Source organism: Polyodon spathula, chromosome 55, assembly GCF_017654505.1.
Source record: "Polyodon spathula isolate WHYD16114869_AA chromosome 55, ASM1765450v1, whole genome shotgun sequence".
Taxonomy (NCBI): Eukaryota; Metazoa; Chordata; class Actinopteri; order Acipenseriformes; family Polyodontidae; genus Polyodon; species Polyodon spathula.
Window position 1 is genome coordinate 1,539,333 of NC_054588.1, and position 22,639 is coordinate 1,561,971.

A 22,639-nucleotide genomic window follows, 5' to 3' on the forward strand; every position below is an offset into this window, starting at 1 on the left:
TAACAGAGATAGGCAATGGATCGGATCAGCTGAACCCCTGGAGAGAGCACTCAGACTGATTCACCGCTGATCCTCGAAGTATTAGAGGCTTATCTGTCTGTGTCGCCTCCATGCCCAGATGGCCTTTCTCATTCTTAATTTTTCTTACGTTCTTTATTAGCAGCTTTACCTCTTCAGTCAGGGCAGTTTGGAGCTTCTTGGTTTCATTAGTGTTTTTTTTTCTTCTGTTGATAAGTCGGCTTGGAGTAATTCGATCAGGGAAGGGTATGTAAAGAGTTAATAAACAATAAAGTCCTGTAGTGGACAGAGTTGGGTGATAATCTCAGCATAACCACTTTTACCATTTGTATTTTCCTCTAGAAAGTGTAATCTGCATGGTTGATCTGCCACAGCTCACCCATGATTAAGCAGAATGTGTTTTTGTATGGCTGCTTGGTTTGAGCTCCTCACTGTGAGGCTCTTGAGCACAGTAATACACGGCAGAGTCTTCAGTCTTCAGGATGTTCATCTGTAAGAACACCGTGCTACTGGAATCAGACTACTGATGGTGAACCGGCCCTAGACTGACTGTACATAGTGTGTGTCTGCATCATAGTAGATCAACCCCAGCCATTCCAGTGCTTTCCCAGCTGGCTGACGAATCCTGCTTGTAGCGTAGCTCTACTCAGTGAGCGCGTATCCAGAGACTTTACAAGACAGCGTGAGAGATTCTCCTGGCTTTCTAACTTCAGTACTGGACTGGGTCAACACAACATTACACTGTGCATCTGGAGAGAGGAAAGAGACACAAGTTAATAATAATAATAATAATAATAATAATAATAATAATAATAATAATAATAATAATAATAATAATGAATGAGTAATTGTGATTAGAATTGGTTTCTCATATTAGATTGTGAGCCCTTACATTGCAAACCCACACAGAGCAGCAGTAAATCTCTCAGGAAACACATTGTTTGAAGGCTTGGCTTCTGCTGTATCAGATGCTTCAGTCTTTCCTCAGACTAACACTGAGAGCTGCTTCAGGTATTTAAGTAGAGAGGAGCTGCCACCTGCTTTGCACAGAGGATCAGTGTGCAGTGCATTCAAATGGTTCTGTGCTTTTTTCATATAAAACAGCAAACACTTCAATGCATCATTATGCAAAAAACTGTGTAGAGGAGCGGCATTGAAGAGTCTTGGAATAAATAGTTCCTCGTGTAATAAATACTGATGAGACACAAACACACAATCCAATTCTGGAACTGACTGCTTCCATATAGATGCTTCACTTTAGACTGACATGTCCCTTAGAAAAAAAGTAGTATACTGCAAGTGTACCTGGGTCCAAATATTCATGCTTTAGTATACTATTAGTACTGGTAGGCTATACTGTTTTCTATTCCTGTTTTCTAAGGGGCTGTCTATTCATTAGATAGACAGATTGGAAGAGATTTGAACCCATTGATTTCTGGGGTTTGGGTCTCTTTTCTTCCTGGTAAAGAGAGGTGAGGATTGTTACTGAGGTGGAATAAAATCCTTCACACTAAAGAATAACCTGACTGCCCGGACGTGTTGATTATAAAGGAGGGAGGTTGCTCATTGTTCACATACTCCAGTGGAAATAGCAGTTTGACTTGCTAATGGGAACATAACCTTTGTATAGATCATTCTTTTAACACACATCTGAACCTTTCCTTTCAGGACACAGCCATCTACTGGCAGACAATGGAACTGCAGCCCCTTAACATGGCATCCATATATTGTTGATTGCACTCTGGGATATTGGAGGACTCCACTGTACAGGTCAAGTTCAGGTGACAATCTCAGCATGAGCGCTATTACAGTTTGTATTTTCCTGTAGAAAGTGTGGTCTGGTCCCCTAACAGACAAACAGTCTGAATCTCATGGTTGATCTGCCACAACTCAACCATGAAAAAGAAAGCAGAAGCTGTGAGTGATCAGTGCTGCAGTCCTGAATAGAGGGGTTTTTGTACGACTGTTTGGTTTGATTGCATCACTGTGGGTCTACAGCACAGTAATACACGGCAGAGTCTTCGGTCTTCAGGCTGTTCATTTGTAAATACAGCATGCTGTTGGAGTCGTCTCTGGAGATGGTGAATCTTCCCTGGACAGACGGGGCATAGCTTGTACTACTATCAGCAGCACTGCTGGCAATGGAGCCCACCCATTCCAGACCCTTCCCAGGAGTTTGTCGAATCCAGCTCATCAGATAGTAACTGATGGAATCCCCATCCTCATCTTCCCCGGAGTCTTGACAGGACAGTTTCACAGAGTCTCCTGGCTTTCTAACCTCAGGATCGGACTGCTTCAACACAATGTCCGCCCAAACACCTGAAAGCAGAAAAGCACATCAAAACCCTTCACTGACCTCAAAGCAGCACACAACGCTGTTCTAAATGGCTGCTGCAAAAGCCAGATATTATTCACAAGCCAATGATTTAGCTTTGTGTGAATGACTGTAATTCAATCAGTCCAGGTTCCTACCTGCCAAGCAGTACAGTACGATGCAGAGCTGTGCAATGCCTCCCATGTCTGGTTCAGTAATGAGACGCTACACTGTGTGTCACTTCTATACCGTTGCCCGCGTCCCTGGCATCTGCCTTCTGGGTGCCTCTGCTCTGCATTAAATAGGAAGTGGGGGCTCTGAGTTTGCATATGGCTGGATAAATTCAGCAGGATACAGAGTTCACTGAACACAACACAGGAACGCATGTAACGGTTTGCTTACAGTACAATGGACTGTGGATTTGTTATAGCATGTTATTGTATTATTGGTTGATGCCGTGAGAATATTCTTTGAAATTATATTAATAATACATCACGCTCCTGTTTGATTCACGCTCACAGGCTCGTTTGCAGTGATTGAAAAGCAGTGGCTTCACTGGTGATGATTCTGTGCTTAGTTCTGAATGAGGTCAAGACAACAGATAATATCAAATGCATCTCCACACACTCTCAATTGCACTGAACACAATGCAACAGCTTCTGTTCTTTCATTTCTATTGATTTCTTTTGATTAAGATGCACTTCTCTGGCAGATTTTCTTCAGGAATTTGAAAAAGATACAAAGATAGTTATTCTAACTAAAGTGTGTTTTGTTTTTGCAGTGTGCCCGTCTAAAGCTGAGGGAACAGGAAGCCACTCTGTGTCTTGGGACTTGGTTTCAGGAGACTCAGTTTCAGGTTACTGCACGGCACACCAGGGGAGTCTTGGGGTTTGAATCAATAAAGTTGCCTCGAACTAGGTCTCCTGGAACCAGATTTTAAGCCACTGAAAATATTGTCATTGTGTTCCCTCAGCTTAAGCCAAAGAAAGGTGTTGTAGCGCCCTCTAGTGGCTCTTCCAGTTTTAATACATATAAATATCACTTAAACATCTCGCCATCCCTGAAGAGAGACTCATCCCGTCAATGTGCTTCCAGTCTTGGAACTCACCATTGCAGAAACCAATCTGTATGGTAGAAAGAAGATCAAGCCCAATTGTTGTTTCTTTACTTGTCTGTGCCAATGCTTGTTGGAGGGAATGGCAGCCTGGCCTGTGTGAGGTTACTGTTGGGGGTTGTCTTTCTGTCTGTCTGTGTCTCAGGAGTGGGAAGAGAGAAGGAGGGGTGTTTTAATGGCATCGTCTAAAGTCTAGCAGTCTTTTGTCTCAGAATCATGCTCTACATTGGACTGTAGTTTATCCACAGTGTAGACCTTGAAGGGCACCTAACCACCAGAGAAATGGGGAGGGACATTGTAATGGTCCTATATTGCTTGCTGTGGAGCAGATGAGGATATTCAGTGCTTGTGTTTGAGTAAAGGCTTGAGCCAAACGTAGGCTATTCTAAACCACATTGTTATATTCTCTCTGTGTAACTGTAATGATGCCGCTGTGTGTGAACTGAAACAACAGATGCAGATGGGATGAATTCCCCATTGACATGAATGAGTTGATTCAGACTAGTGGGTTTTTGTAAGGGCTCAGGCTTCACTTCTCTCACTGTGGGTCTCTCGAGCACAGTAATACACGGCAGAGTCTTCAGTCTTCAGGCTGTTGCTTTGAAAGTACAGCATGCTATTGGAATTGTCTCTGGAGATGGTGAATCTTCCCTGAACAGACTGGACGTACTGTATAAGAGTTGAGAATGTAGCCCTGCCTCTCCCGAGTGCATTTCAACAGCCAGGCTGAGGGCTGGGTTTAAATAGGAGCTGGCGGTGTTGAGATTTGCTAGACACTCTTCAGTGGCTTCTAATAGCTGGATGTTGAACTTCACAACAAACAAGGGCTATGGGTTTGCATTGAAAGAGTCTGAAACACGTGAGGAGTTACCCAGTGAATCATGAAACTCTGCTGTCCCCTTGTGGTGATAAATTGTAACTACAGAAATGAATGAATGTTCATTAAAGATGAGGGACCAGAAAGCCACCTTTTCACGAAGAGCTGCTTCAAACCTGGTTCCAGGAGACCTAGTTTGAGACAACTTTGCTGTATCAAACCCCAAGACTTCCCTGGTGGGCCATGCAGTGGCCTGAAACAAAGTCTCCTGAACCCAAGTTCCAAGCCCTACATACAGTATAGGTAAAGTCTTGTGTAACTATTGTGTATACCATCAACTTCAAATTGTGAGGAACAATAAGAAATGAAATAAAAGGAAATACTTACACAATTCTAAAAGCTGTTTTTATTCTGAAACACAAATAAACAAAACCCAGCAATAGAACAAAAACCCATCTCCTTCTCTGGAGTGCAAACTAACTTTTAACTTTTATCTATGACCTAAAATATCAGTCGGACGGCTAAGCTATTTATCGCTTGGCGAAACACTTGTTATAGAAACAAGTTGCACACATAATCTTACACAGACAGCCCCACATAGACATGTTCACCTGGTTTTATACCTACCTTCTGAACTACAGGCAGCTGTTCCTCATTCCATTGTTCCCATCCTGGCTCCAATTCTAACCCCCAAGGCATTCTGGGGGATGTAGTCCTGTACTACACATGAAGAACTACACCTTCCTCTCTTCTCCCTCTACTCTGCTACAATATCAATCATTATAGTAACACTCAAGAACTAATAACTAGGCGAGGCTGAAGGACAAGGACAGTCTTTGTGCTGAATGTTTCTGATTGCAGGCTCAGCATTAAAGTTTCCATAGGTCCTAATTCAAAGTGGCTTAGGCTGATTTTTAAATCAATTTGAAATATACATGAAAGCACAAGCAGAACAGTACCTCATGGGAAGGTGGGTCGGCTCAGAGCCCTGCAAAGCGAGATACACTGGAACATGACCACACTGTAGCTCAGCACCAGAGCAACACTTACATTGATAGCGTTCATCATAAAAAAGATTAATGCAATTTAAAATCCATCTGAAGCGAATGAGAAAGATTGGAGATCAGTTTACAAATTGTTGTACAAATTAAATGTTGTGGTCAATCAAAGGTGCCTGGTTTACACGCATTGGTTTAAACGCAGTGTTCAGTACAGTCTGTCCCGAGGCAGTTCAGCGAGCGGCTCATCAGTGTTAATTGTTTGCTTCCCACAGTAATTCAGCAACAGCATTATTCTTAGCAAAGGTGTCGTTTTATTTTTACTAGATGGTTGCTTTGTTTTCATTTTGTTAATCGCCACTGCACGCTGTACAAAATGCTATGAAACTGTTTATACATTTTTTATTAATCTGTTTAGACGGTGTTAAGATTGTTGTTACTTTACAATTTTGTCAATAAAAAGTATTTTTTCAACATGAACTCATTGTCAGTGCTGTTAATGATATATGTTGCCGCGATTGTGTTATACATGCAATTGTGTGCTTGTTTCCAATAGCGTTGCTTATTCGACACAGAATAAAAGCAGCCAGTCTCGTGAATAAATCCAGTAGAAACAGCGTTCTCTCGATTCATTAACTTTCCCTTTGTGGCGAATCGTAGCTCCTGCAGAGCGGACGCGTCCCTCCTTCACGTATACAACCACGGCTCTCCACGCGCGTGTGCGTGTCCACGGCAGTGGTGTTTCTGAGCTCTGCGAGGAATCCGCGGTTAAGTTATGGTGGTCTGATTTCATATTCACAAATCAGAACCGAAAAAGCAATGGGTTGAAGGTGTGTTCAATGTGCACACTATAGTGTACTAGGAGGACATTTTCAAACCATTTTTGAACCTCTGTAGAATTAGTCATCCGTTTTTATCACTGCTGGAAGTGGGGCTCGAACCCAGGCGGACACACGTCCATTGGCACTTAAGTCCAACGGCTTAACCTCTCGATCTGCTGATCCATGCGGGACAGAAAGCAGAGCTCAGCGCGCCATAAAATAACTCGATTCAGCGGACCAGTCTTCAATGAAAGCGTTTCCATGAGTGTTCTTTCTTTCGTTCTTTCTTTCTTCCTTTCCTTCTTTTTCTCTCTGTGGTGGCGGTGGTATGTTTGCAAGTCTTGATATCTGCTATCTATACTCGTTCATTGATTAGTGTTGGCTGAGTGCTCAAGGCAATGAATCCTGTCGATGACTCGATCGTTTTTCATGTCTTCATCTTAAAGTTCTAGTCAGCTTAAAAATTGCTTACTGTGCGAGAGGGAGGGGGAGTCTGGCCTAAGTGAGGAGTGGGGAATGACGGAGGTGGGTTCAGGAGCGGAGAGGCGTCTAACCTCGGGACCAGAGATAGAGGGGTGGTGGGGCTCATTCGTGGAGAGGGGCTAGCCACGGAATCCTGCCGCGGCGTGACCGCGGGGCCCAGGGGAGAGACGAGCTGCGTGAGTCAGGGAGAGAGAATGGAGCCGGGGAGTAGAGTAGAGAGAGAGCGGGGGAGTTGAGTGAGGAAGGGTGGTTTATTGTTTTTGTGGCGTGGTCTCGGCCCTAGCAGGGACCACCGTAAATTTGAAAACGAGCGGGTTAAAACAAAATGAGACCCGACATGTTCAAAAAATACCTCCATCTGAATTAAATGAAGAAATATAATGGATATAATCTTTATGTTTATTTTGCATTATTTATTTTAGGACAGACAGTGAATACATGAATGTCACGTCATCACAATGAGAACGGCGAGAGTGTAGCTTGAGCCCTGTGTTTCAAACACAAACTGTGTCTTTAAACTGAACACTTGTGTAAAGTTTCCTATTTAATAATTAAGAACTACAACCGCAGCCTACAGATTCAAATATGCAACACATTAATGCTTCTGTTCTGGTCAAAGCGCTTTATGGAATCACCAGGAAAGTGTTGGACTGTTGCGTGTTAAACAGTTAGCAGTAGGGTCATTATTATTATTTTATTATTATTATTATTTATTATTATTATTATTATTATTTATTATTCCGATAGTTTGTTATTATTTGTGTTCTTTTATTTATTTGTTTTAATTTTGGCTGTTGTATTTATTTTTAGGGACAGTGCTCTAGAATACACATGAACGAGTAGTAATTAATAAGTATATTATTTAATAATAATGCATCTCGGCTTCTAGTGCGTCACACCTTTGCCGTTTCTCACGTTCTCGTTATTTCAACGCCTTTAATTTGAAAGCTGAGGGCGTCACAATACGCTGGACGCTGACGCTTTGACGCGCCGCGCTCAGCGTGAAAGGACCTGAAGGTATCAATCCGCCAGAAAGAAGATCCGGTATAACTGTCAACTGTCAGAACCTCAACAAACCTGTGAAGTAATGGCTCTAACAGCTCACAAAAACGAGTCCTCTATAAACAATCACTGGCTCCATCTCTATCCAACAAACCAGAATGCTCTTCATAGCATTCCAGTGTCCACCAGCCGGCAATAGTGGAAAATCAGCAGGAAACCTTCCAAGAAACTGCAAACCTGCAAAAGTAGCTTCAGAAAGCGAAGGCAGTGCTCTGCGCCACCCTCAGAAACCTCAGCCACGAAAACACAGCCGTAATGTTTCAAAAAAGCACTGCCACAGGACACCGGCAATTCAACTGGGCATCAATCAACTTTTTTTCAAGGAGGGGGAGTGTGGTCTGGTGCTCTAACAGACAAACAGTCTGAATCTCATGGTTGATCTGCCACAACTCAACCATGAAAAAGAAAGCAGAAGCTGTGAGTGATCAGTGCTGCAGTCCTGAATAGAGGGGTTTTTGTACGACTGCTTGGTTTGATTGCATCACTGTGGGTCTACAGCACAGTAATACACGGCAGAGTCTTCGGTCTTCAGGCTGTTCATTTGTAAATACACCATGCTGTTGGAATCGTCTCTGGAGATGGTGAATCTTCCCTGGACAGACGGGGCATAGCTTGTACTACTACCAGCAGCACTGCTGCTAATGGAGCCCACCCATTCCAGACCCTTTCCAGGAGTTTGTCGAACCCAGCTCATGTCGTAGCTGCTGAATGTGAATCCAGAGGCTTTACAGGACAGTTTATGGGACCCTCCAGGCTTTGCAACTCCTGCTCCGGACTCAGTCAACACTACATCAGACCGGACACCTTGAGGAAAAAAGCAAACAACGTACAGTAACTACTGCTAAAACATCAAGTAATATACAGAATCAATGCAGGCTAATTACCACAAGTGTCACATACTTACTTGAAAGAGCTGTCATTATTATACAGAGAGCTGTTAAAATCCCCATTGTACTGCAATATTGTGCTTATTGAAAGAAGAAAGTGCTGTAACCAGCAGACAGGCTACCTCTCCTCCTGCTCCTATCTGCACTGCAGCAGAGTTAAATAGGAAGTGAAGCCCTGTACATTTGCATACGTTTCTGTGCATTATTTAAAGCAGCTTGTTTATATTGCTGACTTCCGGAAACACTGCACACTGGAATCCCTCTACAGAGACAGAGGGGCTGGAGAAATGTGTCAAACAAATCTTATTATTATCATCAACTCAAGTCATGTGTTTTATAATTGAACAATCAGCCCATTAGCACAGATTATCAGCAAACAACTGGGCCCTGATTGATTCACACAGATCATTGTTTAAAGGGTAGCTGGCACAGTCATCGTGCTTTAAATATAGACCCCTTATTGATTTTGGGAAAGAAGCTTTTTTCAATATTTCTTTGGAGAATTCATAAGTAAACTGCTTTAATTCCATCTCCTTGATCCTGCATGTAAGAGATCTGGAGAAATGTGTTCAAAGCAGATATTCCATGCATAAATACATGCTGTGCACACGCAGTCTTCTACACATCCATGTTGCAGTGAGCTGATGAGGTGGGAGAGTGTGAATCTGTCCTGCAGGGAAGCACAGCAGGCTGGTCTCACTGTTACTCTGGAGCTCGGTAATATACAGCCTGCAGTGTTTTCACATTGAAGTGTGTTCGGTTCCAGCACTGCCATTCTGAGGGAGACACTGCCATCTGCTGTCAGAAGATGAGAACTGCAGTGTGTAGAGGAGCTGTCAAACCCACTCACCAAACTCTCAGAAGCCTCGTTCCATTTGCAGTGTTGCGGTTGTGAATGACAATGGTAATATTTGCGTTGTAATGTATTCCAGTACTTGTAACACAAAAGTTTCAAGCATGCCATGAAAAAAAAGCATTGGAATGCAATAGCATGAATGCTAGATGGGTGACAGAATGATTTCATTTTGTAAAAACATATTTATTGTACCTTTAAGATAGTGGCATTGTGTCTCATTGTCATACAGACACTGCCATCGACTTGATGACAATGAGAAGCGCCGTGTATTTGCAATGGGAAAGATAGAAGAAACCAAGGGGCTTATTTGCTTGGAAGAAACCACAGCTGGGTTTGAATAAAGAATTGAACAGTAGCAGAGAATTCCCCTTGATTGGTTCAAGCCCTTGTGTGCAGTATGGAGGGAACGTAGTGAGAACTACAGAGAGGTGGCTGATGCAATCCAGGGTTATTCCACAGTGCTGTCAGCTGCAGTAAAACATCCAGCTGTGTCTTATCCCAGCACATTACAAACACATCAAGTCAAGCCCCACATCCTTGTATTTGTGAGGAAGTGTTTGTGTTGAGTCCCTGAACAATCCTGTCTCTACACAAACTGAAAGCATGTCATACACAGCCCTGTATCCATTTAGCATGGATTGCACTCTGCAGCATGGCAGGACACCCCTGTGCATGCCAACAGTCTGCTTCAGTGTTGCTGCAGATTTTCTGAATTTCTTTGGAAGATATGGATACATAGTTGCTCTCTCTATTGGCAGTGTGAGCAGAGCTCTTCAAACTGAGGGTTCGTTTTGTCAGCTCCTTCTGGCTTTGTTAAAGAACTTCAGGCTCAACAGACTGAATTTCCTTCCCTCTATTTTCATAACCCATGTATGCTTTCTACTCAGTGATTCCTGTTTCATCACAGATAAGGGGGCGACTGGGGCTTCACATGGATTTTGCTCAGCTGGTTCTTTGCGTGTCTGGGGAGTTGCCACTTTTGTTTTCTTCGAAATTCACTGAGTGGTTTTCTAACAGACAAACAGTCTGAATCTCATAGTTGATCTGCCACAACTCAACCATGAAAAAGAAAGCAGAAGCTGTGTGTGGCAGGCTGGCGAGTGGATAGAGGCCCAGAGACAGACTGCAGTTCAAAAAAATAACAATTTTATTATAAATAAACAAAAATAAAGTGCACAAGGGCAAAATAACAGATACTCAAACATAAATAAAGCAAAAACAAAACTCACAAAAATAAAGTTTCCAGGCTGGGCAATGCCTTCACTGGATTTAGAAAATTCAAAAACCACAAAACAAACACCAACCTGCTTCCTCAGCTCCCTCCTCCCCAAATGAGAAGCAGAGGCCTCCTTTTATATCAGGTGGCTGGGTGCTGATTGATCGTTAATCAACCTAATCAACTAATCAACCCCAGCCACCTGAACATAATAAACCCAGGCAGGTAGGGGAAGTTAACCCCATCCCTGCCAATTTAAAAGGGCAGAGCTTTGCTCTTCCACACTGTGAGTGATCAGTGTTGCAGTCCTGAAGAGAGGGGTTTTTGTATGGCTGCTTGATTTGATTGCATCATTGTGAGTTTCCAGCACAGTAATACACGGCAGAGTCTTCGGTCTTCAGGCTGTTCATTTGTAAATACAGCATGCTGTTGGAGTCGTCTCTGGAGATGGTGAATCTTCCCTGGACAGACGGGGCATAGCTTGTACTACTACCGCTGCTGCTAATGTAGCCCACCCATTCCAGACCCTTCCCAGGAGTTTATCGAATCCAGCTCATCTGATAGTCACTGAAGGAACCCCCATCCTCATCTCCCCCGGAGCCTTGACAGGACAGTTTCACAGAGTCTCCTGGCTTTCTAACCTCAGGATCGGACTGCTTCAACACAATGTCCGCCCAAACACCTGAAAGCAGAAAAGCTCATCAAAACCCTTCACTTACCTCAAAGCAGCACACAACGCTGTTCTAAATGGCTGCTGCAAAAGCCAGATATTATTCACAAGCCAATGACTTAGCTTTGTGTGAATGACTGTAATTCAATCAGTCCAGGTTCCTACCTGCCAAGCAGTACAGTACGATGCAGAGCTGTGCAATGCCTCCCATGTCTGGTTCAGTAATGAGACGCTACACTGTGTGTCACTTCTATACCGTTGCCCGCGTCCCTGGCATCTGCCTTCTGGGTGCCTCTGCTCTGCATTAAATAGGAAGTGGGGGCTCTGAGTTTGCATATGGCTGGATAAATTCAGCAGGATACAGAGTTCACTGAACACAACACAGGAACGCATGTAACGGTTTGCTTACAGTACAATGGACTGTGGATTTGTTATAGCATGTTATTGTATTATTGGTTGATGCCGTGAGAATATTCTTTGAAATTATATTAATAATACATCACGCTCCTGTTTGATTCACGCTCACAGGCTCGTTTGCAGTGATTGAAAAGCAGTGGCTTCACTGGTGATGATTCTGTGCTTAGTTCTGAATGAGGTCAAGACAACAGATAATATCAAATGCATCTCCACACACTCTCAATTGCACTGAACACAATGCAACAGCTTCTGTTCTTTCATTTCTATTGATTTCTTTTGATTAAGATGCACTTCTCTGGCAGATTTTCTTCAGGAATTTGAAAAAGATACAGAGATAGTTATTCTAACTAAAGTGTGTTTTGTTTTTGCAGTGTGCCCGTCTAAAGCTGAGGGAACAGAAAGCCACTCTGTGTCTTGGGACTTGGTTTCAGGAGACTCAGTTTCAGGTTACTGCACGGCACACCAGGGGAGACTTGGGGTTTGAATCAATAAAGTTGCCTCAAACTAGGTCTCCTGGAACCAGATTTTAAGCCACTGAAAATATTGTCATTGTGTTCCCTCAGCTTAAGCCAAAGAAAGGTGTTGTAGCGCCCTCTAGTGGCTCTTCCAGTTTTAATACATATAAATATCACTTAAACATCTCGCCATCCCTGAAGAGAGACTCATCCCGTCAATGTGCTTCCAGTCTTGGAACTCACCATTGCAGAAACCAATCTGTATGGTAGAAAGAAGATCAAGCCCAATTGTTGTTTCTTTACTTGTCTGTGCCAATGCTTGTTAGACGGAATGGCAGCCTGGCCTGTGTGAGGTTACTGTTGGGGGTTGTCTTTCTGTCTGTCTGTGTCTCAGGAGTGGGAAGAGAGAGGGAGGGGTGTTTTAATGGCATCGTCTAAAGTCTAGCAGTCTTTTGTCTCAGAATCATGCTCTACATTGGACTGTAGTTTATCCACAGTGTAGACCTTGAAGGGCACCTAACCACCAGAGAAATGGGGAGGGACATTGTAATGGTCCTATATTGCTTGCTGTGGAGCAGATGAGGATATTCAGTGCTTGTGTTTGAGTAAAGGCTTGAGCCAAACGTAGGCTATTCTAAACCGCATTGTTATATTCTCTCTGTGTAACTGTAATGATGCCGCTGTGTGTGAACTGAAACAACAGATGCAGATGGGATGAATTCCCCATTGACATGAATGAGTTGATTCAGACTAGTGGGTTTTTGTAAGGGCTCAGGCTTCACTTCTCTCACTGTGGGTCTCTCGAGAACAGTAATACACGGCAGAGTCTTCAGTCTTCAGGCTGTTGCTTTGAAAGTACAGCATGCTATTGGAATTGTCTCTGGAGATGGTGAATCTTCCCTGAACAGACTGGGCGTACTGTATAAGAGTTGAGAATGTAGCCCTGCCTCTCCCGAGTGCATTTCAACAGCCAGGCTGAGGGCTGGGTTTAAATAGGAGCTGGCGGTGTTGAGATTTGCTAGACACTGTTCAGTGGCTTCTAATAGCTGGATGTTGAACTTCACAACAAACAAGGGCTGTGGGTTTGCATTGAAAGAGTCTGAAACACGTGAGGAGTTACCCAGTGAATCATGAAACTCTGCTGACCCCTTGTGGTGATAAATTGTAACTACAGAACTGAATGAATGTTCATTAAAGATGAGGGACCAGAAAGCCACCTTTTCACGAAGAGCGGCTTCAAACCTGGTTCCAGGAGACCTAGTTTGAGACAACTTTGCTGTATCAAACCCCAAGACTTCCCTGGTGGGCCATGCAGTGGCCTGAAGCAAAGTCTCCTGAACCCAAGTTCCAAGCCCTACATACAGTATAGGTAAAGTCTTGTGTAACTATTGTGTATACCATCAACTTCAAATTGTGAGGAACAATAAGAAATGAAATAAAAGGAAATACTTACACAATTCTAAAAGCTGTTTTTATTCTGAAACACAAATAAACAAAACCCAGCAATAAAACAAAAACCCATCTCCTTCTCTGGAGTGCAAACTAACTTTTAACTTTTATCTATGACCTAAAATATCAGTCGGACGGCTAAGCTATTTATCGCTTGGCGAAACACTTGTTATAGAAACAAGTTGCACGCATAATCTTACACAGACAGCCCCACATAGACATGTTCACCTGGTTTTATACCTACCTTCTGAACTACAGGCAGCTGTTCCTCATTCCATTGTTCCCATCCTGGCTCCAATTCTAACCCCCAAGGCATTCTGGGGGATGTAGTCCTGTACTACACCTGAAGGACTACACCTTCCTCTCTTCTCCCTCTACTCTGCTACAATATCAATCATTTTAGTAACACTCAAGAACTAATAACTAGGCGAGGCTGCAGGACAAGGATAGTCTTTGTGCTGAATGTTTCTGATTGCAGGCTCAGCATTAAAGTTTCCATAGGTCCTAATTCAAAGTGGCTTAGGCTGATTTTTAAATCAATTTGAAATATACATGAAAGCACAAGCAGAACAGTACCTCATGGGAAGGTGGGTCGGCTCAGAGCCCTGCAAAGCGAGATAGACTGGAACATGACCACACTGTAGCTCAGCACCAGAGCAACACTTACATTGATAGCGTTCATCATAAAAAAGATTAATGCAATTTAAAATCCATCTGAAGCGAATGAGAGATCAGTTTACAAATTGTTGTACAAATTAAATGTTGTGGTCAATCAAAGGTGCCTGGTTTACATGCATTGATAACACTTTAAATTGTCTCTAATTACTATGTATTTGCAGATTATGTTACTTGGTAAATACATGTGGATACAATATAATTTTCTGATACAGTTGTGTGCTTGCATATCTTGTGCAAAAAGATGTACAAGCTAAGTTTTAATGGTGCATAATAACATTTTAATCATGTGTAATCACACATGTGTTTACTAAGTACTTGCTATGTAAATATCATTAGAGACACTTCATGGAAAGTGTTACCCACGTTTTCTCTAAGTTGTTGATGCTCTTGCTGTCTTCCAGCGCTCTGTTACATTGGCCAGCTTCTGAAAGCAGGGGAAAGAATCCAGCATCTCCTTCCTAACATCTCTGCAAACAAAAATATACAAGAAAGGATCCAGGAGGCTGCTGAGGCTGAGAAAGCCCATTCCAATCTGGAAATAGATGAAAATCCTGGCTTCATAATCACAGCAGTCCTCTAAAACCATCAACCCAGTATATCTGACATACCCAACGATGTGATATGGCCCAAACACAAGAACAAATATCACCACCAAAAGAAGCAATAATTTTGTTATCTTTTTCTTTTCGCAGTCTGCCACTGAAACAGCCTGGTTTATATTCCTCCAAGTCGCACCATAAAGGCCAACTAGGAGAGTCAGTGGCAGTGGAAAACCCAATGTGATCGTCCCCAAACGCAACACACAGTATTGTTTGTTGGAGGGATATTTTTCGAAACACAAGCCGTCTGCAGTGTTGGTAAACCCAACTTTGAAGGATATGGTGATCCCTAGAAATGCAACCAGCCATGCAAACCCACAAAGCAAACAGGTGTACTTGAGTCTACGCTGGCTTCGGAACCACAGAGGGTGGGAGACTGCAATGTAACGCTCCAGAGCAACACAGAGCATGAAGAAAATGCTGACGATTTGGCTGATCCAAAAGATGATCCCAGTGCTGCTGCACAAGGCGTCCCCGAAGCGCCACACATGACCGCGGCTGTAGTAGTCAATCCAGAGAGGCAGCATGGTGATGTGCAGCAGGTCTGATAAGAGCAGGTTGATGATATAGACTGGAAGGGTGTTGTCAGTTCTGACCAGGCAGTACAGCCCGTAGAGGGCCAGGCAGTTGGTGGGCAGGCCAATGCAGAAGATTAGCGCGTACAGCGCCGGGAGAAAGGTCTGGTCTAAGCTAAAGTCAATGTTGTCACATGATTCATTGCAGATACTGAAGTTATTCATTCTGAATCCTTTCAGCAGATTCTCAGGCGATTCTGTATGAGAGCTGGCTGGTGGAGCTTCAGATGCAATTGATGTTCCTGCTGCTTCTTGCAAATCTGAAAAGCTGGAAACAGCACAGTCTTATAGATTCAGTGTGCAAATGTATTAGAACAGACTGTCATTTATATACCTAGAACGACTGCGTTCATAGTCATATGACTGGCGTATTGAAAACAGCAGAAATATTGTAATGAAAGGACAAGCAATCAGATAGAAGCTGTAGTTTTATTCAGGAACATCATATAAAGCATCTGCACACCCGAAACTTTGTAAATAAACAGACACTTGAACAGAAATGTTTTTATATACAGATATATTGCATAATACGCAACTTGAAAGAACTGTAAAAAAAATGAGATTGAAAAAAAAACTGCCCAACTTATAAAAATTCAAAAATAGCAGCCAAAGACAGCAATACGCCTGGTAGATAAGGACTGAGAGCACTCCTAGCAGTAAATAAAACAGGCGTTTCATTAAATATTAGCAAATATTGACAATATAAAGCCTCTCTTCCCTTACAGAGGTAGACCTGGTCCAAAACTATAAGCATAGAATAACCATAATCACAATAACACAATAACTTACATGAAAATAACCCCCAAAATGCTAGAAGGACAGCGTCACATACTGAGGAAGCTTCTTTGAAATAGTTTCCAACAGAAGCTTGTTTGTTATTGAAGTTCTGTATGGAAATATATTGAAATAAGTTATACATGAATACTCTTGTTGTACCACACGATGTCATGCTGCAGCTAATATTGTTTGAGATGCAAATCATTATGGAATAAGAAACATCTAGACATACTGAGTAATTTTGTTAGCTTTGAAGACCGCACTTGTATTTATTTTAATTTTTTCTCTGTTACTAAACATTCACCCAGGCAACAGGCTTATATAGATGTACTTAAATGTGTGTACGAGAGTGGTGAGGATTGCATTTGTGTGTATAATTCAGCTAGGGGACTCTTGTTATAAACTCCTGTGAGCAAGATGCGAGTGGTGCAGTAAACAAGGTGATGTCCAGTCCGGGGTATTCTCCAAAAACGTCTGTGTAACAAGCAAATAATAATAACAATAATAATAATAATAATAATAATAATAATAATAAGGGTATCAGGCTAGATTTAACGCGCATGGCTGGGATTCCGCTTGTTTTGTGCGTCATTTGAAGAACGAGGTCTGTTTTCTGTCACTTTTCAGTATTGCTAAAATTACAATATGTCGAATCCGCTACCAAAGAATTTTTTTTTTTTTTTTTTTTTTTGCAAAGTATGAATAACAAAAAAGGGCTCAGCTTTCTTTTGTAGAAACGTTTTCATAACAACCTTCGTACTTGATAGCATTCATTTAAAAATGCAATTGATGTCTGTGATGAATAGGTCATGCGACTAATTAGCTATTAACATAAAACTATTTTAGTAGTTGTATGTATGTTTCAATATGTTAGGGGCCGGTGTGATTTTTTTTTAATTAGCTAAATTAATCAATGGAAAATGTAGTAAACAGTTGACTGTCACAAGGAGGCTATATTCTGATAACCAGGTCCCACCTCCCCTCACTCAGCCCTTCAAACCACAGAAACCAGTCCGAATAAAACAACACACCCAGTGTGGGGCTCGAGACAAGCTATTTATACCCAACTCCTTCCCTTGGAACATACCAAATTACAAATTAGTAATATATATATATATATATATATATATATATATATATATATATATATATATATATATATATATATATAATATATATAAAGCTTACTTTATCTTAAGCACGTCAGTAACATTACCCTTTTAACGAATCCTTTTTTTCACGGCTGAGGTATTCCCACGGCCCGTTTTCCTTCCTTTAATACTCCCCTCCCCATAGACTTACATTATGCGCGTCCACTACCATTTTCCAAAAAAGCGCGCCTCAACGGTGCGCGCTCCCTTTGCCCACACATGCACACGCACAGAGCGACAGGCTTTGCAAATCGTTAAAGTTGTACTTTCGCTTTCCTTCAGCCTCAGCTAAGTAAATTATACTTCCCAGTTAGATCTTTCATTATTATCGTAATTGCAAACCCACCATGTAACTCAGCTGAATTAAAGTTCGTTTTATTTTATTCTTCTTAACAGAGACGCTGCAAGTTCATTGAACGCAGGGCTCTATTCAATGAACTGTGCCGTCACTGCGCACCCTGCTGTTCAGAATCCTCCCACCTCCCTCTTTGGAAACTGCATTCTCGTTTATAATTTGACCAGTTAGTTTACAGTTAAACTGGCAGATAAACACAATTAAAATAATAAAATGATAACAGGAAGTCCTTATTACCCCTTGATTTAGCAACAGTGTATTTAGCCCGTTACAATGAACTAAAACAAGTTATTAAACTGATGAATCTTGTTGCATACCGGTAATTAATTTATTAAAAAGTTTTATAGACTTCTATTTTATTGATTAGTGGCTCGCCACACTCGTTTTAATGTAACACTAGAATGTGTTTTGTTGGATAATAATAATAATAATAATAATAATAATAATAATAATAATAATAATAATAATAATAATAAACCTGTTTTTACTGATTCAAATTTCGCTGCAGATGGATTTATTTTCATAAGTTTCCTTTTGGTTGAAAGGCGCAGCTGCGCTCTGCATCTTTTGGGGGAAGGCGGGGGCAGATGTTGAAATGTGCTTTGAATTCCTAGCTGAAGCTAGCTGTTCCTGTTAGCATCTCACTTTCTCCCATCCCAATTTAACTGCAAATTCTGAACACCTGACTTGCCGAACTGGGCCGTGTCTGGGTAGTGTTCACCTGCTAGGGTACCTGACCTGTGGGGCTTGTCCAAGAGCGATGAGGTGATCTCCTGCTGTTTTTCCTCCCTCCTCCTTGTGTCACCCTGCTGGCCTGGCTCGCCCTGCACTCAGACAGGTGACATTGTATTTTTGACAGGCAATTCAGGCTCCAATAGATATACAGTGGTTATGAAAACGATGGCACTGGATCTCACGTCTGTAAAATAACAACACCAGATATCAGGTAATTAACTTTAATTAGCGTCCAATAACTCATAACGCAGGAATGTAATTCAACAGCATCTCTGGTATCCTTATCATGTTTGTTTGTTTGTTTCTCTTCTTTTCAGATGAAACTGGATTCGAAGGTCTGATTACGAATTTAAAAGCTGGACACCTAGGGGCAGATGCAATGAGATGCGCAAAGTGATTCTCGGGTGCAAAACCTCCATAATGCGGTCTGATTTTACCTGCCGCTAACAATGCGGCTTATGTAAAGAATAATGTTCATGTGGCGTTCTACACCCGCTGTCAAATTTGCACCTTGTCTTCAGTAATCAATTAAAATTATATTGAAATGTATTAATGAAGAAAAGAGCATGGAATTAGGCAGGATCCAGACACTAAGCGATCGCAATTTCTGATCCTCCAAAAACTTTACACCTTTTTTTACAATATGTAAACCATTGCAGAAGCGAGTAACTAAGCTGTATAAAAGCACACCGCTGCAGAGTCCTGTCACTGGCTTCAGTGGTCCAATTCCTGATGCAGCGACACCTGGCTCTTGTTGAAGAGAGGCAGGGACACGTTTGGAGGAGAAGGGCAAGACAAAGAAGACCCTGCATATTCAATCCCAGGGTCACTTTGTTTGGCATGCAGAAGGATGCTGTGCTAAAGCAATAGTGTCTCACTCCGCGGGTCATCCTAGACCTAACAGTTGAATGGATGGATGAGCTAGACCCCAGCGTCAATCTAGGGACCGCTATCCCTGCATCTGCAATTATTTGCCCTGCGCCTATACTTACGTCTATCCCCTAATGTTAAGAGCTACCTTACTTCCTTAGTCCAGGGGTGCACACAAATCTGGCCTGCAAATCCAGAGTCCTCCAGCTTTCATTAAGTAATTAACTGATTAAGATCCAAAATGAGGTTCAACTGAGTAATTTAGTGTAGAAGTGGGACAAGGAACAGTGAACCCCTACCTCTGGCTGTAAAGATTTTCTGACAGTCAAATAATTGTTATATTTACAGGTGTTTCCTGCATGAAACCAGCGCTCCAGATAAGGTTTTGGGTCAGTGAGTAATTTACTCTCCAATTTAGACACTATGCGAGTAGAAAGTATTTTGGGGTAACATGCAACAGTAAAGTCAGGAGTCCTTTACATAAAGACTGTACGTACTTCAATGCTAACTTGTGAGGTATGCATTGTGTGCTGATTGTGGCAGTTGTATGTGTGACATCCTATACAAATGTGCTGTGATTTGTTCTTTTTTTTCTGCTGTGTACTGTACAGTGCTTTGCGATACTTTTGTATAAAAAGCGCTCTATAAATAAATAAGTAAATATCTAATTTCTAAAGAAACGATAATATTGTATTCCTTATTGGTTATAGCACTAACGCATCCCGATTCTCTCCAAACACAGAATATGGTTTTTATTATATAGGTTTACCTTCAAAAAATTCAGTCGACAGACTGTAAATTGGGAGGTTAGTCTGAGGGGATTAAGTGCAGAGAAATCGTGAAGTTCAAGAATCCAGACGCTTATTCAGCAGTTACAAACACACATGGCAAGTGAATGGACTCAGTCGTATGTTTTGGGTTTTTTTTATAAATGAATCAATATGCAGCTTATCTGGAATGCTGAGTTCAAACTATTCAACGCCTGCTTTTTTTTTTTTTTGTTTTTTTTTTGGTATACCGTTAGGAAGGAGTCAGCAACACAACAATAAATCCAAACATTAATATCAACGCATACTGTGGCAACAAGCCTAAATCAACAACGTCTTTGATGTTTGCTTTTTGTATTTCCTAAAAGGTGATTTTGCACTCATTGGCTAACAGTCCGCTTGCTTGGAAGGTGCTTCTGTATCCATGACTTCTGAGTGATCTGTCATGAAGAACAGTCTCAAACTTATTCGAATGTAAGAACATAAGAATGTTTGCAAACGAGAGGAGACCATTCGGCCCATCTTGCTCGTTTGGTTGTTAGTAGCTTATTGATCCCAGATTCTCATCAAGCAGCTTCTTGAAGGATCCCAGGGTGTCGGCTTCAACAACATTACTGGGGAGTTGGTTCCAGACCCTCACAATTCTCTGTAAAAAAACTGCTTCCTATTTTCTGTTCTGAATGCCCCTTTGTCTAATCTCCATTTGTGACCCCTGGTCCTTGTTTCTTTTTTCAGGTTGAAAAAATCCCTTGGGTCGACATTGTCAATACCTTTTAGAATTTTGAATGCTTGAATCAGATCTCCACATAGTCGTCTTTGTTCAAGACTGAACAGATTCAATTCTTTTAGCCTGTCTGACATGCCTTTTAAACCCAGAATATTTCTGGTCGCTCTTCTTTGCACTCTTTCTAGAGTACCAATATCCTTTTTGTAGCGAGGTGACCAGAAAAGAACACAATATTCAGATGAGGTCTTACTAATGCATTGTACAGTTTTAACGTGACTTCCCTTGATTTAAATTCAACAATATATCCGAGCATCTTGTTGGCCTTTTTTTTTATAACTTCCCCAAATTGACTAAATAAAGACATTTCTGAGTCAACATAAACTAGATCTTTTTCACAGATTCAATTTCAGTATCTCCCATATAATATTTAAATTTTAGTGACTATATAATTATTATATAATATATATTAAATTTTATGTCATACAATTATTGTTAACAACACTCAAAATATAAGTTTATACTGTGTCAGGAGTGACACAGTCCTCCTCATTATTATGTTATTAGTATTATTTATATAATTACATATTATTATTAATTATTATAGTTATTATATTAATGTTCTGGTACCAGTATTTTTATTTTTTTGGTCCCACCAGGTGAATGACTTACAAATTGATTTAAAAATTGAACTTAGAATTAGGTTGCACAATGAATTCTGTTGGCTACTTTGAAAAGTTATATATATATATATATATCTATTATATTATATATATATATATATATATATATAGATATATATATATATAAACGTTATGGCATAACCATTATACTATAAAGTGATGAGGTTAAGGTTGGGTTGTTGATGCGGATTGCAATACTAATATATAAAGTCTGACAATGTAGGAGTCTAAAACCATGCGTTTATTAAATCTACCTGATGCTCAGGTCTCACCCTGTTTATTGAAACCACGCCCAAAATATGAATTACATTCTGTTGATTTAAGGGATTTTTTTTTCTCCTTTCTGGGGAAACGAAACTGAAGTAATCTACTTTTTAATGTGAATGAAGTAAAATGATGCAGATTATCAATTATATATGTGTATTAAGATGCACATTTTAAAAATTAAAAATAAAAACGTGTAATACGTTTGTTACAGCATTTTTAAAAAATATTAAATCGTATGAGACTTACAAATAATAATAATAATAATAATAATAATAATAATAATAATAAAATAATAATAATAATAATTTCGCTTTGCAAACAAATGTCCTACAATTATTTAAAAAATATTAAATACGTATGAGACTGTTTATTATTATTTTAAATAATAATAATAATAATAATAATAATAATAATAATAATAATAATAATAATAATAATAATAATAATTCGCTTTACAAGTAAATAAGTAAAATACAATTATAAATAAATCAATGACCCTTTTAAAGAGGGTTATTTTTGATTATTATTGCCTGGCTTACTCGGGGCTCTCCAGTGCTATTCAGATGTATCTGCGGTGGCCCAGCCTGAGGGCACAAAGTGAAGAAACTCAACCAAATGCTTCACTAGTTTCTGCCGCCGCTGCCAACTTTTATAAATGCTTCCAAAGTCTAATAGGAAAGCAGCAGAATGTCCTTGGACCTTGGCTACAAGGGAGGCTCGACTTTAGAGTACTTAGAGAAAACAAAATTATTACAAAAAGAAAACACGCCCTAGTTGTAACCAAGCGTCAACACGTATTGTGCAGTATGTGGCTGGTTAGTGGGCGGTCGATACACTCAAGTCCTGGAAGTCTGTTTATACACAACCGCAGAAACGAAACT

General features: G+C 40.9%; 2 protein-coding genes, 1 pseudogene and 1 gene segment (V, D, J or C); all 4 read right to left on the reverse strand.

Annotated features, from left to right (window-relative positions):
• LOC121307349 (titin-like) overlaps positions 1–2,866 on the reverse strand; it is a 73,072-nt gene extending 70,206 nt beyond the window's left edge. Inside the window, exons 1-2 of the mRNA XM_041239527.1 lie at positions 2,491–2,866; positions 2,008–2,337 (exon numbers count right to left, since the gene is read on the reverse strand). Of these exons, the coding sequence (XP_041095461.1) occupies positions 2,008–2,337; positions 2,491–2,536 (376 nt within the window). The 5' untranslated portion in view covers positions 2,537–2,866. The remainder of the gene's footprint in view (positions 1–2,007; positions 2,338–2,490) is intronic.
• A 4,975-nt stretch (positions 2,867–7,841) lies between these two features.
• LOC121307421 lies at positions 7,842–8,568 on the reverse strand. The segment is given in 2 exon segments: positions 7,842–8,431; positions 8,532–8,568. Coding segments are annotated over 2 exon segments (339 nt in total).
• A 2,343-nt stretch (positions 8,569–10,911) lies between these two features.
• On the reverse strand, positions 10,912–11,562 carry LOC121307420 (annotated as a pseudogene).
• Positions 11,563–14,536: 2,974 nt separating this feature from the next.
• Positions 14,537–22,539, reverse strand: LOC121307392 (G-protein coupled receptor 4-like). The gene is made up of 4 exons (XM_041239601.1): positions 22,298–22,539; positions 18,451–18,631; positions 16,219–16,315; positions 14,537–15,697 (listed from the first exon to the last, which is right to left on the reverse strand). Exon 4 carries the CDS (start codon positions 15,592–15,594, stop codon positions 14,626–14,628), a length of 969 nt encoding a protein of 322 aa, XP_041095535.1. The 5' UTR covers positions 15,595–15,697; positions 16,219–16,315; positions 18,451–18,631; positions 22,298–22,539; the 3' UTR covers positions 14,537–14,625.
• Between the last annotated feature and the right edge of the window lie 100 nt (positions 22,540–22,639).

Excerpts from the sequence above, each read along its gene's own strand:
- LOC121307392 (XM_041239601.1), bottom strand. The coding sequence starts at position 15,594 with ATGAATAACTTCAGTATCTGCAATGAATCATGTGACAACATTGACTTT.